The sequence below is a fragment of the Pipistrellus kuhlii genome, unplaced genomic scaffold (assembly GCF_014108245.1).
Source record: "Pipistrellus kuhlii isolate mPipKuh1 unplaced genomic scaffold, mPipKuh1.p scaffold_m20_p_35, whole genome shotgun sequence".
In the NCBI taxonomy this organism is placed as follows: Eukaryota; Metazoa; Chordata; class Mammalia; order Chiroptera; family Vespertilionidae; genus Pipistrellus; species Pipistrellus kuhlii.
The window spans coordinates 1715289-1728543 of NW_023425535.1; the positions used below are offsets into that span (position 1 = coordinate 1715289).

Here is a 13255-nt window from a genome sequence, read left to right on the forward strand (position 1 = left end):
CTTAGACAATGCTCTCCAGGTCCATCCATGCTGTTGCAAATGGTAAGAGTTCCTTCTTTTTTTTTTAAATATTTTTTTTGATTTTTTTACAGAGAGGAAGGGAGAGGGATAGAAAGCCAAAAACATCGATGAGAGAGTAACATTGATCAGCTGCCTCTTGCACACCCCCTACTGGGGACGTGCCCGCAACTCAGGTACATGCCCTTGACTGGAATCGAACCCAGGACCCTGGAGTCCGCAGGCCAACGCTCTATCCATTGAGCCAAACCGGTTTTGGCAGAGTTCCTTCTTTTTTACAGTGTAGTGTTCCATTGTGTAGATGTTCCATAGTTTTCTAATCCACTCATCTAATGGGCGCTAAGGCTGTTTCCAAATCTTAGCTATTGTAAATTGGGCTCTGTGAACATAGGAGTGCATATTGTTAATCTTTTAAAAAAACCAACTTTTACTTTGTTTAGCTTCTCTATGTTGTTTTCTCCTTCACTGATAGCTGCTTTAAAATTTTTTGTTATTGAATTTATTGGGGTGAAATTGATTAATAAAACTATACAGGTTTCAGGTGTACTAGAATAGTATATCATCTGTATATTGTATTGTGTGTTCACTACTCAATGGTAAGTCTCCTTTCATCACCATTTATCTCCTTTCCCCTCCTCCACCTCCCTCTACCCCTTCCCCTCTCATAACCACTATACTATTGTGTGTGCCTATGAGTCTGTATGATTTTTGCTTATTCCTTTCACCTTTTCCACCCAGCCCCCAAACACCCCTCTTCTATGACAGCTGTCAGTGTGTTCTCTGTATTTATTAGTCTGCTTCTATTTCGTTTTGTTACTTTTGTTCACTAGATTCCACATATAAGTAAAATCATATGGTATTTGTCTTCCTCTGACTGGCTTATTTCACTTAACACAATACTCTCTAGGTGCTTCTATGCTGTCCAAAAGATAAGACTTTCTTCTTTTTATGGCTGAGTAATGTTCTATTGTGTAAATGTACCACAGCTTTTTTTTTTATCCACAGTGATGGGCACTTGGGATGCTCCCAATCTTAGCTATTGTCAATAATACTGCAATGAACATAGAGGTGCATATAGTCTTTCGTGTTGTTGTTTTTTTTATTTTTTTTTATATATATACCCAGAAATGAAATTGCTGAGTCATAAGGCAGTTCAATTTTTAATTTTTTGAAGAAAAACCATACTGCTTTCCACAGTGGCTGCACCAGTCTGCATTCCCATCAACCTTACATGAGGATTCCCTTTTCTCCACATCCTTTCCAGCACCTGTTTGTTGATTTATTGATGATAGCCATTCTGAAAGGTGTGAGGTGATGTCTCACTGTGGTTTCAATTTTTGACTTTTGGTGATTAGTGATGATGAACAAATCTATCTTTTCAAATATTGATTGATCATCTATATGTCCTCTTTGGATAAGTGTCTATCAGGTCCTTTGCCATTTTTTAATTGGATTGTTTGTATTTCTAGCATTGAGTTGTATGAGTTCTTTATACATTTTGGATATTAACCCCTTATCAGATGTGTCATTGGCAAATATGTTCTCCCATTCAGTGGGAAGTCTTTCTATTTTGTTGATCATTTCCTTTGCTATGCAAAAACATTTTAGTTTGATGTAGTCCTATTTGCTTATTTTTCCTTTTGTCACTTTTGCCCAAGAAGATATATCAGAAAAAATATTACTATGAGAAATGTCTGAGACTTTACTGTTTATGTTTTCTTCTACGATATTTAGTGTTTTGAGTTTAACATTTAAGTCTTTAATCTATTTTGTGTTTATTCTTGTTATGGTGTAATATGGTAGTTTCTTCTCTCTCTCTCTCTCTCTCTCTCTCTCTCTCTCTCTCTCTCTCTCTCTCTCTCTCTCTCTCATCTCTCTTTTTCTCTCGCGTGCACGTATATGTCCAATTTTCCCAACACCATTTACTAATTGACTGTCTTTATCCCATTGTATCTTTTTGCCTCCTTTGTCAAATATTAATTGACTATAAAATTGTGAATTTATTTCTGGGCTCTCTATTCTGTTGCATATATGTATATGTCTGTTTTATTGCCAGTACCATGCTGTTTTGGTCACATTGATCTTAGAGTATAGTTTGATATCAGGTAGCATGATTCCTCCAATTTTGCTCTTCTTTCTCAAGATTGCTGTGTCTATTCAGGTTTTCTTGTGTTTCCATATGAATTTTTGGAATATTCTAATTCTGTATTGAAAGCTGTTTTTCATCTTTATTACTTTATTTGAATTTACTGTTTCTTCTCCTTTCTTTGAGTTTATTGTTTGGCTCCTTTAAAAAAATCACTTAAAAAATATATTTATCGATATCAGAGAGAAAGAGAAAGGAAGAGAGAGATAGAAACATCAATGATGAGAGAGAATCATCGATTGGCTGTCTCTTGCATGCCCCTCACTGGGGATCGAGTCCGCAACTTGGACATGCGCTCTAACCAGGAATTGAACTGTGGCATCCTAGTTCATAGGTCGATGTTCAAACACTGAGCCACACTGGCCAGTGGGGCAAATATTTACTTTCTAGGTTACACTTAGTTCATCAATTTTAAGACTTCTTTTTCTGATGTGTTTTAACATATAAATTCCACCCCACCCCCAAGCGAGTCAGCAGCTTCTGGCCAGAGATCATGATGCAAGGGGAGTCTAACCCTAGTGCTTCCCTTATTGACAACACCATCAGGATGAGAAAAGAAACAGAAGTCAGGAAAGTGGTTCTAGCCCGGGGACTCCTCAATGTGTATATGGCTGGAATAATATATACTGAAATGACTGGAAAATTGATTAGTTCATATTATAATGTGACATTCTGGTCTCTCTGGAATATTGAGCTTGCCCTTGCATCTCTCTTCAGCCTAAATGCTTTATTTGATTTTTGGAGATATTTCAAATATACTGTGGCACCAACAAGTCTGGTTGTTAGCCCTGGACAGCAAACACTTTTAGGGTTAAAAACAGCTGTTGTACAGACTCCTCCTCCACATGACCTGGCAGCAACCCAAATTCCTCCCTCTCCACCGTCTTCAATTCAGGGTCAGAGTGTGTGAGTTATAGCCCATCTCGTTCACCCAGTACCAGCCCCAAGTTCACCACCAGCTGTATAACTGGATACAGCCCTCAGCTACAAGGTCTGACATCAGGTGGCAGTGGTTCTTATAGCCCAGGCTCACCCATCAGTGGTTATAATAAGTTGTTAAGTTATAGTCCCTCTCCTTCTTCATACCCTACCACTGTTGGGCCAGTGGAGAGCAGTGGATTGCAATTTCGCTACCATTCTTCACACACTGCCTATAATTCCCCTACTGATAAACACAACTACATGACAGACCTATGAACTTTGGATACTTTTCTTAGAAGCAAAGAAGAGAAAAGCATAGAGTTAAGCTGGGGAGCCCAGATTCTACCTCGCCTTCCACCAGTCCTACTTTCTGGAACTACAATTGTTCTACTGGGGATTATGTACAAACTCTAAAGAAGTTTCACTATCAGCTTGCCTGCAGGTCCCAGGCTCCATGCGCTAACAAAAATGAAGCTGATCTCAGTTCTAAGCAAGCTGCAGAGGGGGTCTGGGCAAGAGTGAGTGTGAATAGACAACTTCTTGTCTATATGGATTCATGGACAGCTAAGTTCAGAAATTGGATCAATGAGACAATATTAGTTCACTTGTACAAGAGATTGAGTCTGTCAGCACACAGATGAGACGCATGGGTTGTCCAGAGCTGCAAATAGCAGAGGCTAATATTACCAGCTTGAAACAAGCTGCTCTTGTCAAAGCTCCTCTCATTCCAACTCTGAATACAATGGTGAGTATAGACCTACACCAAATTAGGAAGACTTGTTTGAAAGGATCAAAGAACTTTCTCAGGGAGGCTGTCTGAACTCATTTCGATGGAATAGAGGTGGAGACTTCAAAGGACGCAAGTGGGATACAGACCTGACCACTGATTCTGCTATCATTCTGCATTATGTTTGCACCTACCTGGATTCCAGATGACCTCCACATTCTAAATACCTGACAGAAAAGCATTTACTTCTCAGCACTTTATTCAGACTCCAAATAAACCAGATGAGACAAATGAGAATGTCTTTTGCATTTATCAGAGTGCTATCAACCCTTCCCATTATGAGCTAATCTACCAGTATCATGTCTACAATCTTGCAAAGGGCCAAATAATATGTTTCATACGTTATTGATGTTCCTTTACATTAGGGGTGTCGAACTCAATCAGAGAAGGGGCCAAAATCTAAAATCCAGCCTAAATCGCGGGCCGAATGGTTTACTGAACAGTCATAAACTGTCATTGTGATGGAAACGCAGCGGAGTGCAGTGATGACAGCGCGGTGCGGGCCACATTGCAAGGCCTGGCCGGACAGATTTGGCCCGCGGGCCTTGTGTTTGACACATGTGCTTTACATCATAAAGACCAAAGAGTCAGGAATGCTTGGGAGAGTTAATCTTGGTCTGTCTGGTGTGAATATTTTATGGATTTTTGGCAAGTAGTTGGTCATTTAATTCCAAACATTTGGACTTTTAATTGGTTGAATTAAAGCATCTCTGAGTCACCACCTCTTTTGACATGTGTGTATGTTACAGACTCTTTAGATCAATGAAAAATAGCTATTTTGGAAACTTTCTTGTGAAAGTATGTCCTATATCTTCAACAACAGACATTACTCACGATTTATTTTTTAATCACATTTCAGATTTTTCAGTTGCTTACAAAACTGCAACCCTTCAGGATTGTTGTTAACCAGTGCAGTCACCCCTTAATTAAATAAATTAGTCCCTTTTCATTGTAACTTCCAAATAAGAATCATCTACCTGATTCTTCCTCACAAAATTGACTCTTCAATTACATTATTTAGTGTGAGTTCTTAAAAAGAAACAAGCAGATTGTCTAACTTTTTAAATCTCTATCTCTTCCCAGTGTTTGGCAAATCAGCCCAAGACCCATATTTTAAAAATGAAACCAGCTCTAAGTAATGTATTAATTAGTTCATGTGTATTTTTTAAACTTTATGAAAGAAATTTGACAGTATTATGTTTAAAAAGTCAACTCTTTGATTAAATTTAGCTGATAGAATTAAACTATTTGGGTCTTAGTTAAGAAGCTGAGGACATTAAGAAAACGGCTTTGTTTTTTGTTTTAATCCTCACTGTATATGTTGTATTTTCATTGATTTTAGAGAGAAGAAGGGAGAGGGAGAGAGAGAGAAACATCAATTGGTTGCCTCCCATACATGCCCCAACCAGGGTTTAAACCAGCAACATGGGCATGTGCCCTGACTGGGAATTTGACCGGTGACCGTAAGTGCATGGGGCAATGCTGCATTCAGCTGAGCCACCCTGGCCAGGGCAGCTTTGGTTTTAATAACTCAAGTCAAGTAGGGAAACTTTTCTAAGAGGTCTACCTCTATATCCTCCACTTTAAAAAGTTTAATTCCATTATATTGTATGATTTTAAGAGTTTCCTTTAAGATCATATGATATGTTTAAATCTTTTAGGTATTCAAAATATCTGGTAAATGAGAAGTTACCAGGTTTATTAGTTTTGCATGACTATTTTTTTAATGTTTATATGTAGTACCTCTAAGGCTAACCAATAATTGCATATATTTCCTGGATTGACATATCAGACTGCTTCCATCACCTGGAAATAACTAAAGCCAGTATCTTCTCAGTAACTGCATATCAGTGTTTTATGTTCAGCCTGTTTTGTATAATTTTGTAAATTTTCTTTTTTTTAAAAGTTGTTTCTGTTTTTAAGTCTTATGTTCACTGGAATGGTATTTCTATCTTTTAAATACTTTTTATATATGTTAATATGTTTGCTATGATATTTTAGAAGAAAATATTAAACGTGTTAAATATGAGGACATGTTAAGATCTAAGTCTACTATTTTTTTGTAATAAATGTTTATTCAAATTAAAAAAAAATTCCCTGAAAACATGACTTTTGTTATATTCCAGAGGTTTTGATATGAGGTATCTTTATTATCATTCTGCTCTAAATTCTAGAATTGTATTATTTTTTTCTTTGAACTATGAGTTTTAGAAAGATGCGTTTCTCTGTGGAATATTCTCAGCCATTTTCTCTTAGGACAGTACTCCTGCATTCCCCTACCCCCATTCTCTCTAATGGTTCCCTTTTGAATGCCTACGTGTATCTTCTCTCTATTTTATTTTTTATTTTTAATGTTAAACATCAATTTTATAGCTTTTTTTGAGCCATCTATTATCTCCCCTCTTTATGATGTTAATTTCCCCTTTTGTTTTATCTGCCACTTGTCCTCCAGTGAGCCATTTCTTAGGCCAGTGTTTCCCAAACTTTTGACATATGCGTACCCCTTCTATAATTTTCGTAACGCTGAGTACCCCTCGTACTCATGAGAACGTAGAATTAGGTGCAGCTAAGCACGGTGCAGTGCATATCCCCACCAAACTCCGGTGCAACGCGTACCCCCACCAAACTCTTCGCGTACCCCTGGGGGTTCGCGTACCACACTTTGGGAAACACTGTCTTAGGCCATTAGTATGTTTTGATTGTGAGCTCATCTTTAATGGAGTATTTTCCCCCTGTGGGTGTTTGTGGTGCTCATGGCTGTGGAAAGTGGTTTTGCATTTGCTTCTTCTGAGATCCTTTGGGTCTTATTGACCCAGGCAATTAAAGAACATTATTGGCTTGTAATTCCAGCTTTACATTTAACTTGTATAAATTCAGACTCCACACCCACATTTGACACAAGTTTATAGTTTAATTTCTCATTGATGTATTTTTTCCATTACCCACAGCTCTGAGTGAATGGCATGGTCTCTCAGTGCTCCCCTGGGTTGACGGGAAGAGGTTTGTAATCCTTTATGTAGGGTTGGATGCCTCTCTGAGGTTATGGCCTTACGTGGGGAGTTTGGCTGCCTTTCCCACCTTGCAGGGGCTGGGGCTATGCCCTTTGTCTTAAAGTCTGTGTCTGGTTGTATTTACTTTAGCCCCTGCTCACTGCTCTGTGTTGCACATCTCCCTTTTTTTCCTGGCGTGTGAGGACTTCTTTCTCAAAGTGATCTATATGTTTAAAAGAATTTTCTCTTTATTTGTATGGTTTTTATAGGGGCAGGGGTCCATCTGCATCAGCTCAGCTGGCTAGTTTTCTGCTCCTTTAATATAAGAAATTAGAGACCAAACACAGAATCCTGGGGCCCATGACACTTAAGGTACAGAACTAGGAAGTGAAATCCCACATGGAGAGGGAAGAAGCAGTAGGAAAGGAACAGGGAGAGAGCTGGTCCTTGTCTGCAGAGACCAGAGCTTTGAGAAAGGTCCTCTTCACGGTGGGAGGCCAGCTCTCCCTGGGGTGGCATATGGCTCATCCTGCTCACTCTAAAGGACAACTCAGAGACACAAAGCCGGAAATGGGCGATCTATACAGGAAACCAGACACTGATTCCCCCCACCTGACCTCCGACAGGGGGTGGGGGGGGGACACACTGCTTAGGAGTAATTTGGAAACTTCTGGTTCCTCTTGTGAGACTGGGAAGGACTCTTGCCTGCATTTCTACATGTATTGACCAACATCTCTGCCCAGGCCAGAGACGACGAGTGCCTGGCACATTTTGTATGCTGATGGTCATGCTCTTCTCAGTGGTCTGCATCTGGTTATTTCTGGGCCAGCTGTGATATGTGGGGGAAGAGCAAACCCAGGTTACTTAGATCCTGGGCCTTCCTATTCCATTCGCCTGGGACATCCTAACCGTATCTTTTCGGATAATGCCTTTTCCGCGTCCCAGTCACATAAATCATACACGTTGAGGGTCTTTTTAGGCTCTGCCTGGGGAGTGCGGGGCTTCTGTTTGGAGGAATTCCAGTTCTGGTTTTGAGGATTACAGAGGTTTTGCAGCTCGGAATGTATCAGGGTTTTGCAGGCGGAGGGCACCTGTGTGCACAGGTTCCTGTGAGCCTGCAATAAGAATGCTAGCTTTTTATTTCACTTCCTAAGTTTTCATACAATGACCATCTTATGTCATCTCATCACAATCCTGGAAGAGGGTAGTGCTGATCTCAACATCCCCATTTTACAGATGGGGAAACTGAGGGTTAGATAGGTGAAACGAGAACCCCAGAGCCCATGGTAAGTTAGAGACAGAGCTGGGTTCCTATTTCAGGCTCCCGCCTCCGTGCCTGGTGCCTTCCCTCCACTCCATTGTACCTCTGCACGTGTGCGGGCGTAAGTGGAGGCCCCAGCTCTACACCAAGCACCCTGGTCACAACACCCAGGCAGCCTCGCTGCCCCGCAGCAGCCCCAGGGTGGGTGCCACAGCCCCTCACCAGGGAAGACAAAGCTCCTTCCCCCCCCCCTCTTCGTCCCCGTACCTGGACCCCCACCTCTGCTGGGCCAGACCTCAGACAAAGGCTAATGAATTGCTGACCCAGCACACAGGACTTATGCCAACATTTTAATAGCATTTCTGGGAAGAAACAAAGGCCAACACCATCTTTCTTGGCATTGCTTTTTATTGAATACAGACTTACAGTCTTTAAAGTAATTTGAATATAGTGTTTAAATATACAGTTCTTTAGTCATATATATATATATATTTATTTATTTAAAGCACAAAACTATAACTTAGAATGGAAAGGCTATAAATGCACATGTGATTATTGCCATAAATCTGAAACTATCTTATAAAAATAGAACTCAAATAATGACATATTTTGGCAACATAGCGGTATTGTAAGGTGGCCAGATACACTTTTATGATGCAGCACTGCCCCCCAAATGACTGTCTCTCGGTTTCATTTGTCACCTCTCTGGGGAGGTCTCCTTTTCCGGGGTCCCCACAGCAATGCCCATGCCCATGGCTCACCGTCGCCTTTGCATCAAGACTCTGTGCACCGGCCTGAGCCTGGAGGCGGGAGACCAGCTCCCAGCCCTCCCCGGCGAGGACCCTCGGCCGCACGGCCCTACACCCCCCAGAGCCCCAGCCACTGCTGCCTGACTATGCAGCCGGCCTCCTCCCTCAGCTCAGAGTGGCCGGTGTGAGTTTGCTTCTGTCAGGTCAGTATGAAAAGTTTGAAATAAATATCCCTCGAACAGTGCCCTCTGGGGACACGCATCCTGACTGTGGGCACCAACGCCCACCTGCTTGTGCAAGCGCCTCACACACAGGAGCTACCATCCGCTCAGCCTCACGGGGTTGGGGATGCTTGTCCCTGTGACAGGCTCCCTGAGCCCCGGCCATTGCCCTGTCTGCCCAGAATCCCTGGAGGGAAACCAGAAGAGAACGCAGTAGGCAGGGGGTCCTGGTGAGGACGGACCAGTGGCTCTGGGTCTGCTTACGGGTGGGGGTGTGTGTGGGGGTGTGTGTGTGTGGGGGGGTCAGCAGCTCCAGGTGCTCCCCAGACTTGCTGCCACTCCCCGGGGAGCAGGCAGGTGATGTCTGAGGGTAGGAGCGAGCACCTGCAGACCAGTGACTTTGGTGGGCAGTGCTGGAATCTCCCACTAAGTCCTCAACCCGAAACCCAGGCCTCAGTGGACGGTCTGCCCCTCCTTCAGGGCTGGCTCTGGACGGGCCTGAGACCATGAGCGCCCTACCCCAGGCCCTCTCCGTGGGCTTAGCCAGAATCCCTGGACAGCATCCTCCACGGATGTCCCGCTTGGGCCACCAAGATTATTCCTTGAAATGATGTCGCAGCAGTGCTCCTAAAAGCCTCTCTAAGGATGAATAAAGCAAACGAATAAACAACAGATAACTCCCAGCGCAACCGTCTCCTCTAAAAGGCAGATCCCACAGCGGGGCATGTTCTGAACGAAGGGGAGTGAGAAAGCAACAGAGCAGGGTCCGTGGGCAGGGACTGGCGCCCCCCCCCCGCCGGCTTGCCCTGGCCTGAGTGTTTCCCCGGGACTGCCGGGCTCTGGGAGGCAGGGGTTTCCCTCCAGAGTAGCCGGGTCAGAAGCTGAGCTCCAGGGCAGGCTGCCCCGGAGGCAGAGGCAGTGCCTTCCTGGGCCCAGGTCGCTGTTTTACATGAACTCGGGCTGTGCGGGGAGGGAGTACGCACCCCGCTAAATGCAAGCTCAGCCAGGCCCTGTGTATGATCAGACCGCTTTGAGCCTGAAAACAAAGCCCCCACTTCTACCCGCAGAGGCAGTGACCTGAATTAGCCTCTTCCCTCATGACTCACTAGGTACATTGCACTTAAAAAAGGCGACTCATTCTTCCTCCCGTTGGGCAAAAACATGACCCAGCCATGCGAGGTCCTGCTGGCAGCGAGTGGAGGGGAGTCAGTGTGCACGTCCCACCTCGCCCGCCCCTCTGAGCCAGGCGGGGCTCCTGTGCGGTGCTGTCAGTGCTGGGCCGGCCGCCGTCTGTGGCTAAGGACACTCCTGTCCACGCGGACACTCTCCTGCAGACCCTCAGCCCCCGGGGCATCTCACTGTGCTGTGCTGGGCCCTGAGGACGGGGGAGCTGCGGAAAGCTGGGGTGAGGGTGGGAGCGGGGTTCAGCAGGGTCTGGCAGCTACAGGAAGCTAGGCTGGGAGAGGGGACGTGGCGGCGGGAGTCACGGTTGGTGGCACTTCTCCTTCTTGGCGGCGGCAGGCTGGGGCGGGCTGCAGAGGCGGCCCAGCTCCGCCAGGCTCTCCTCCACGGCCTTGGCGAACTTGGCGGAGGAGGTCTCCGGGCAGCTGTGGAAGCTGGAGACGCAGAACAGGATGCTCTCGGGCTGGGGGTTGTAGCAGGCGCCGTACCCGTCGGGCACCACGGGCCCGTAGCAGCAGAACATCTCCATGGTGGTGGGCACCTGGGGAGAGGACAGGTCAGCAGCCTGGCTCCGGAAGGCCACCAGCCTGCTGGAGGGAGGGCGTCTGGCCCGGGGCCTCCGAGGGCTATTTGCTTCTCTGACTCTTTCCCACCCGGGCGGGTTTGACTGAATTAACCAAACCAACCGCCTGCGTCAGCTGATGGCCATGGTCAGAGTGCTAACAACAAGCCCATCTCGCCAGGAGAAGCGGGCCATCAGCCGCTCCCTGGTGTGAAATCTGCTCTGCGCGGCGTCAGGGGCTGCCAGCCGCACCTGCCGCTGGGTCTCGGCTGAGTCTCTCTCACTTGGGGGCCGTTGGAGGCACCGAGGCAATCAGGGTAATTTCCTAAATGGCCCCCCGGAGACACCCTCTGGCGCAGCGGCCTCCCAGAGCGGGTAATTGACGAGCCGGAGGAAGGCTGCCTGTCGCCTCTGTCGATCCGGCATCCTTAATTACTGTCGGCGGTGCGTGGCCCGTCTGATCCTTCCCCCCGTGGCCTGGCCACGCACAGTTACCCAGCACTGGTGTCTCAGAGTTTGCCATCAATTGGAGACTTAGCTAGGCACCTAATATGTTTTTAATTCAGAGCGTTGAGATTTTGTAATCCGGATCACAAACCCAGAAAATGTGTTTCCGAAGGCATTCAAGTCATAAACGCTCATTTCCAATGGAAAGAACCCACCTCGGCCCCTTGGCTTAATTAGCGTGTCTTGGGGGGGGAATGGACCACGTTCGGGGGCAGGTGCGGGGCGGTCTGTTTTAACCCTGCAGGTCTGGGCACTGTGTGCTCGGGCCTTCAGAAATGACACTGTTCTTTTTTGGTTTTGTTTTTAATGGGCAGAACGCACCATTAGTCCTGCTAATAGAGTCCCCTCCTTGTCAGATACATTTGCCAGGCGGCAGCCGCAGGCCAGAAAGCCATGCCAAAGCACTTGTTGCCCATGCCGGCTTCCTGAAGAATTTATGTTGTTTCTGCCCTCGTTCAGCCACGCCAGTGAGCTCACCGCAGTAATGAGGAAATCAAATCACTGCCTGGCTTTCATCCTCACTCACTCACGCCATGCGCGCCTTTACCACCCATGCCCAGCCTTTCACAGATGAGGTTACTTTTAGCGAATTGATGTATCGGGGGTGGGAGGGGGTACTTTCTCTCCTAAACGGCGGCCTTTCTGGAATGATTTCACCCTCCCTGTCTTTGACAGTGATCCTCCGCAGGACAAGCCTGCGGTGCTGCTGGGAGCCGCCGGGCTGGCAGCTCCCGCCTGCAGCGGTCGCACGGCCTTTATAACAATAGCCGGGTCCCGCTTGGAGGGCCCTGTCGGCCAGGCTCTGGGCGGGCTTTGCACCTCCGTCACTGCACCTGGCTGAGCCAGGCTTCCCTCCAGGCCTGCCGGGCTTGGGAGGCAGCAGACTGACAGGCAGTAGTGTAATGGTTAGGGCACCAGAATGGGTGCTTCCTGTCCTGTCCACCTCTGCTCAGGGGGCGCCTGTCATTTAGAAGATGACACCCTGTGCTCTGATCATTAGGTCATTTTGCAGAAAGTCACAAAGCTCGTGAGATTCAGATGTGGGACTCGCCTGACTTCAGCCAGGGCCCTATTCACCAGGCTCTTTAGAAAGCCCACCCGTGACACTGAGTGCTTCCTGGGCGACGGGCACCGCAGGGCTGACCTGGCTGGTGGAGAGGATGAATCGGTTGCTCATCAGGTATGTTTCATCCGTGAACATGTCCGGCAGCTCCTTGCACACGTCCCGAGCCAGCTCCCGCAGCCCCAGCAGGTGGTTGTCGATGGCCATCCCTGTGATGGCCTGGGCGGCAAGGAGCAAAGAACAGGAAGTGAGCATGGGCTCCCACGTGCCTTCCCCCTCCTCTCTACCCACAGTGCTAAGCGGCACTCCAATGGCCACGGCTACGCAGGGCCTGCAGGGGGCAGTGTGTGGGCAGCTGCCCAGGGCTGACCGCTTTGCCACGTGGCCTCTGCTCCTCGGGCCCTCGTGCACTTTTATGTCCCCAGGGTGAGTCCCCTCCCGGGGTCCTGCTGACTGTACCATTACAGCCCCTCAGGGCTCTAAGGGAAAGGAGGTGCTGGCCTGGCCATCCTACTCCTTCTCGGGTAGAAGGCCGAGTGCAGGGCCCAGGCCCATGCAAGGTTGGCGAGGGATGCCCAGGCTGGCACTGCGCAGACTCTCACCACAACCAACGCTTTAGCCTCCAGTGGAGCCCGAGGAATGAGGACAGAGACAAACCGGTGCCGGCAGGACAACTGTTCCTGCCGGCACCAGTTTGGCTCAGTGGATAGAGCGTCAGCCTGTGGCCTGATAGGTCCCGGGTTCGATTCCGGTCAAGGGCATGTACCTCGGTTGCGGGCACATCCCCGGTAGGGGGTGTGCAAGAGGCAGCTGGTCGATGATTCTGTCTCATCGATGTTTCTAACTCT

General features: G+C 47.1%; 1 protein-coding gene and 1 pseudogene across 1 annotated transcript in view; one reads left to right on the forward strand and one right to left on the reverse strand.

Annotated features, from left to right (window-relative positions):
- Nucleotides 1-2635: 2635 nt before the first annotated feature.
- Nucleotides 2636-5906, forward strand: LOC118732157 (annotated as a pseudogene).
- A 4157-nt stretch (nucleotides 5907-10063) lies between these two features.
- CHAT (choline O-acetyltransferase) overlaps nucleotides 10064-13255 on the reverse strand; it is a 45562-nt gene continuing 42370 nt past the window's right edge. The window contains exons 13-14 of the mRNA XM_036461198.2: nucleotides 12489-12626; nucleotides 10064-10816 (exon numbers count right to left, since the gene is read on the reverse strand). Coding sequence (XP_036317091.1) covers nucleotides 10577-10816; nucleotides 12489-12626 — 378 coding nt within the window. The 3' untranslated portion in view covers nucleotides 10064-10576. The remainder of the gene's footprint in view (nucleotides 10817-12488; nucleotides 12627-13255) is intronic.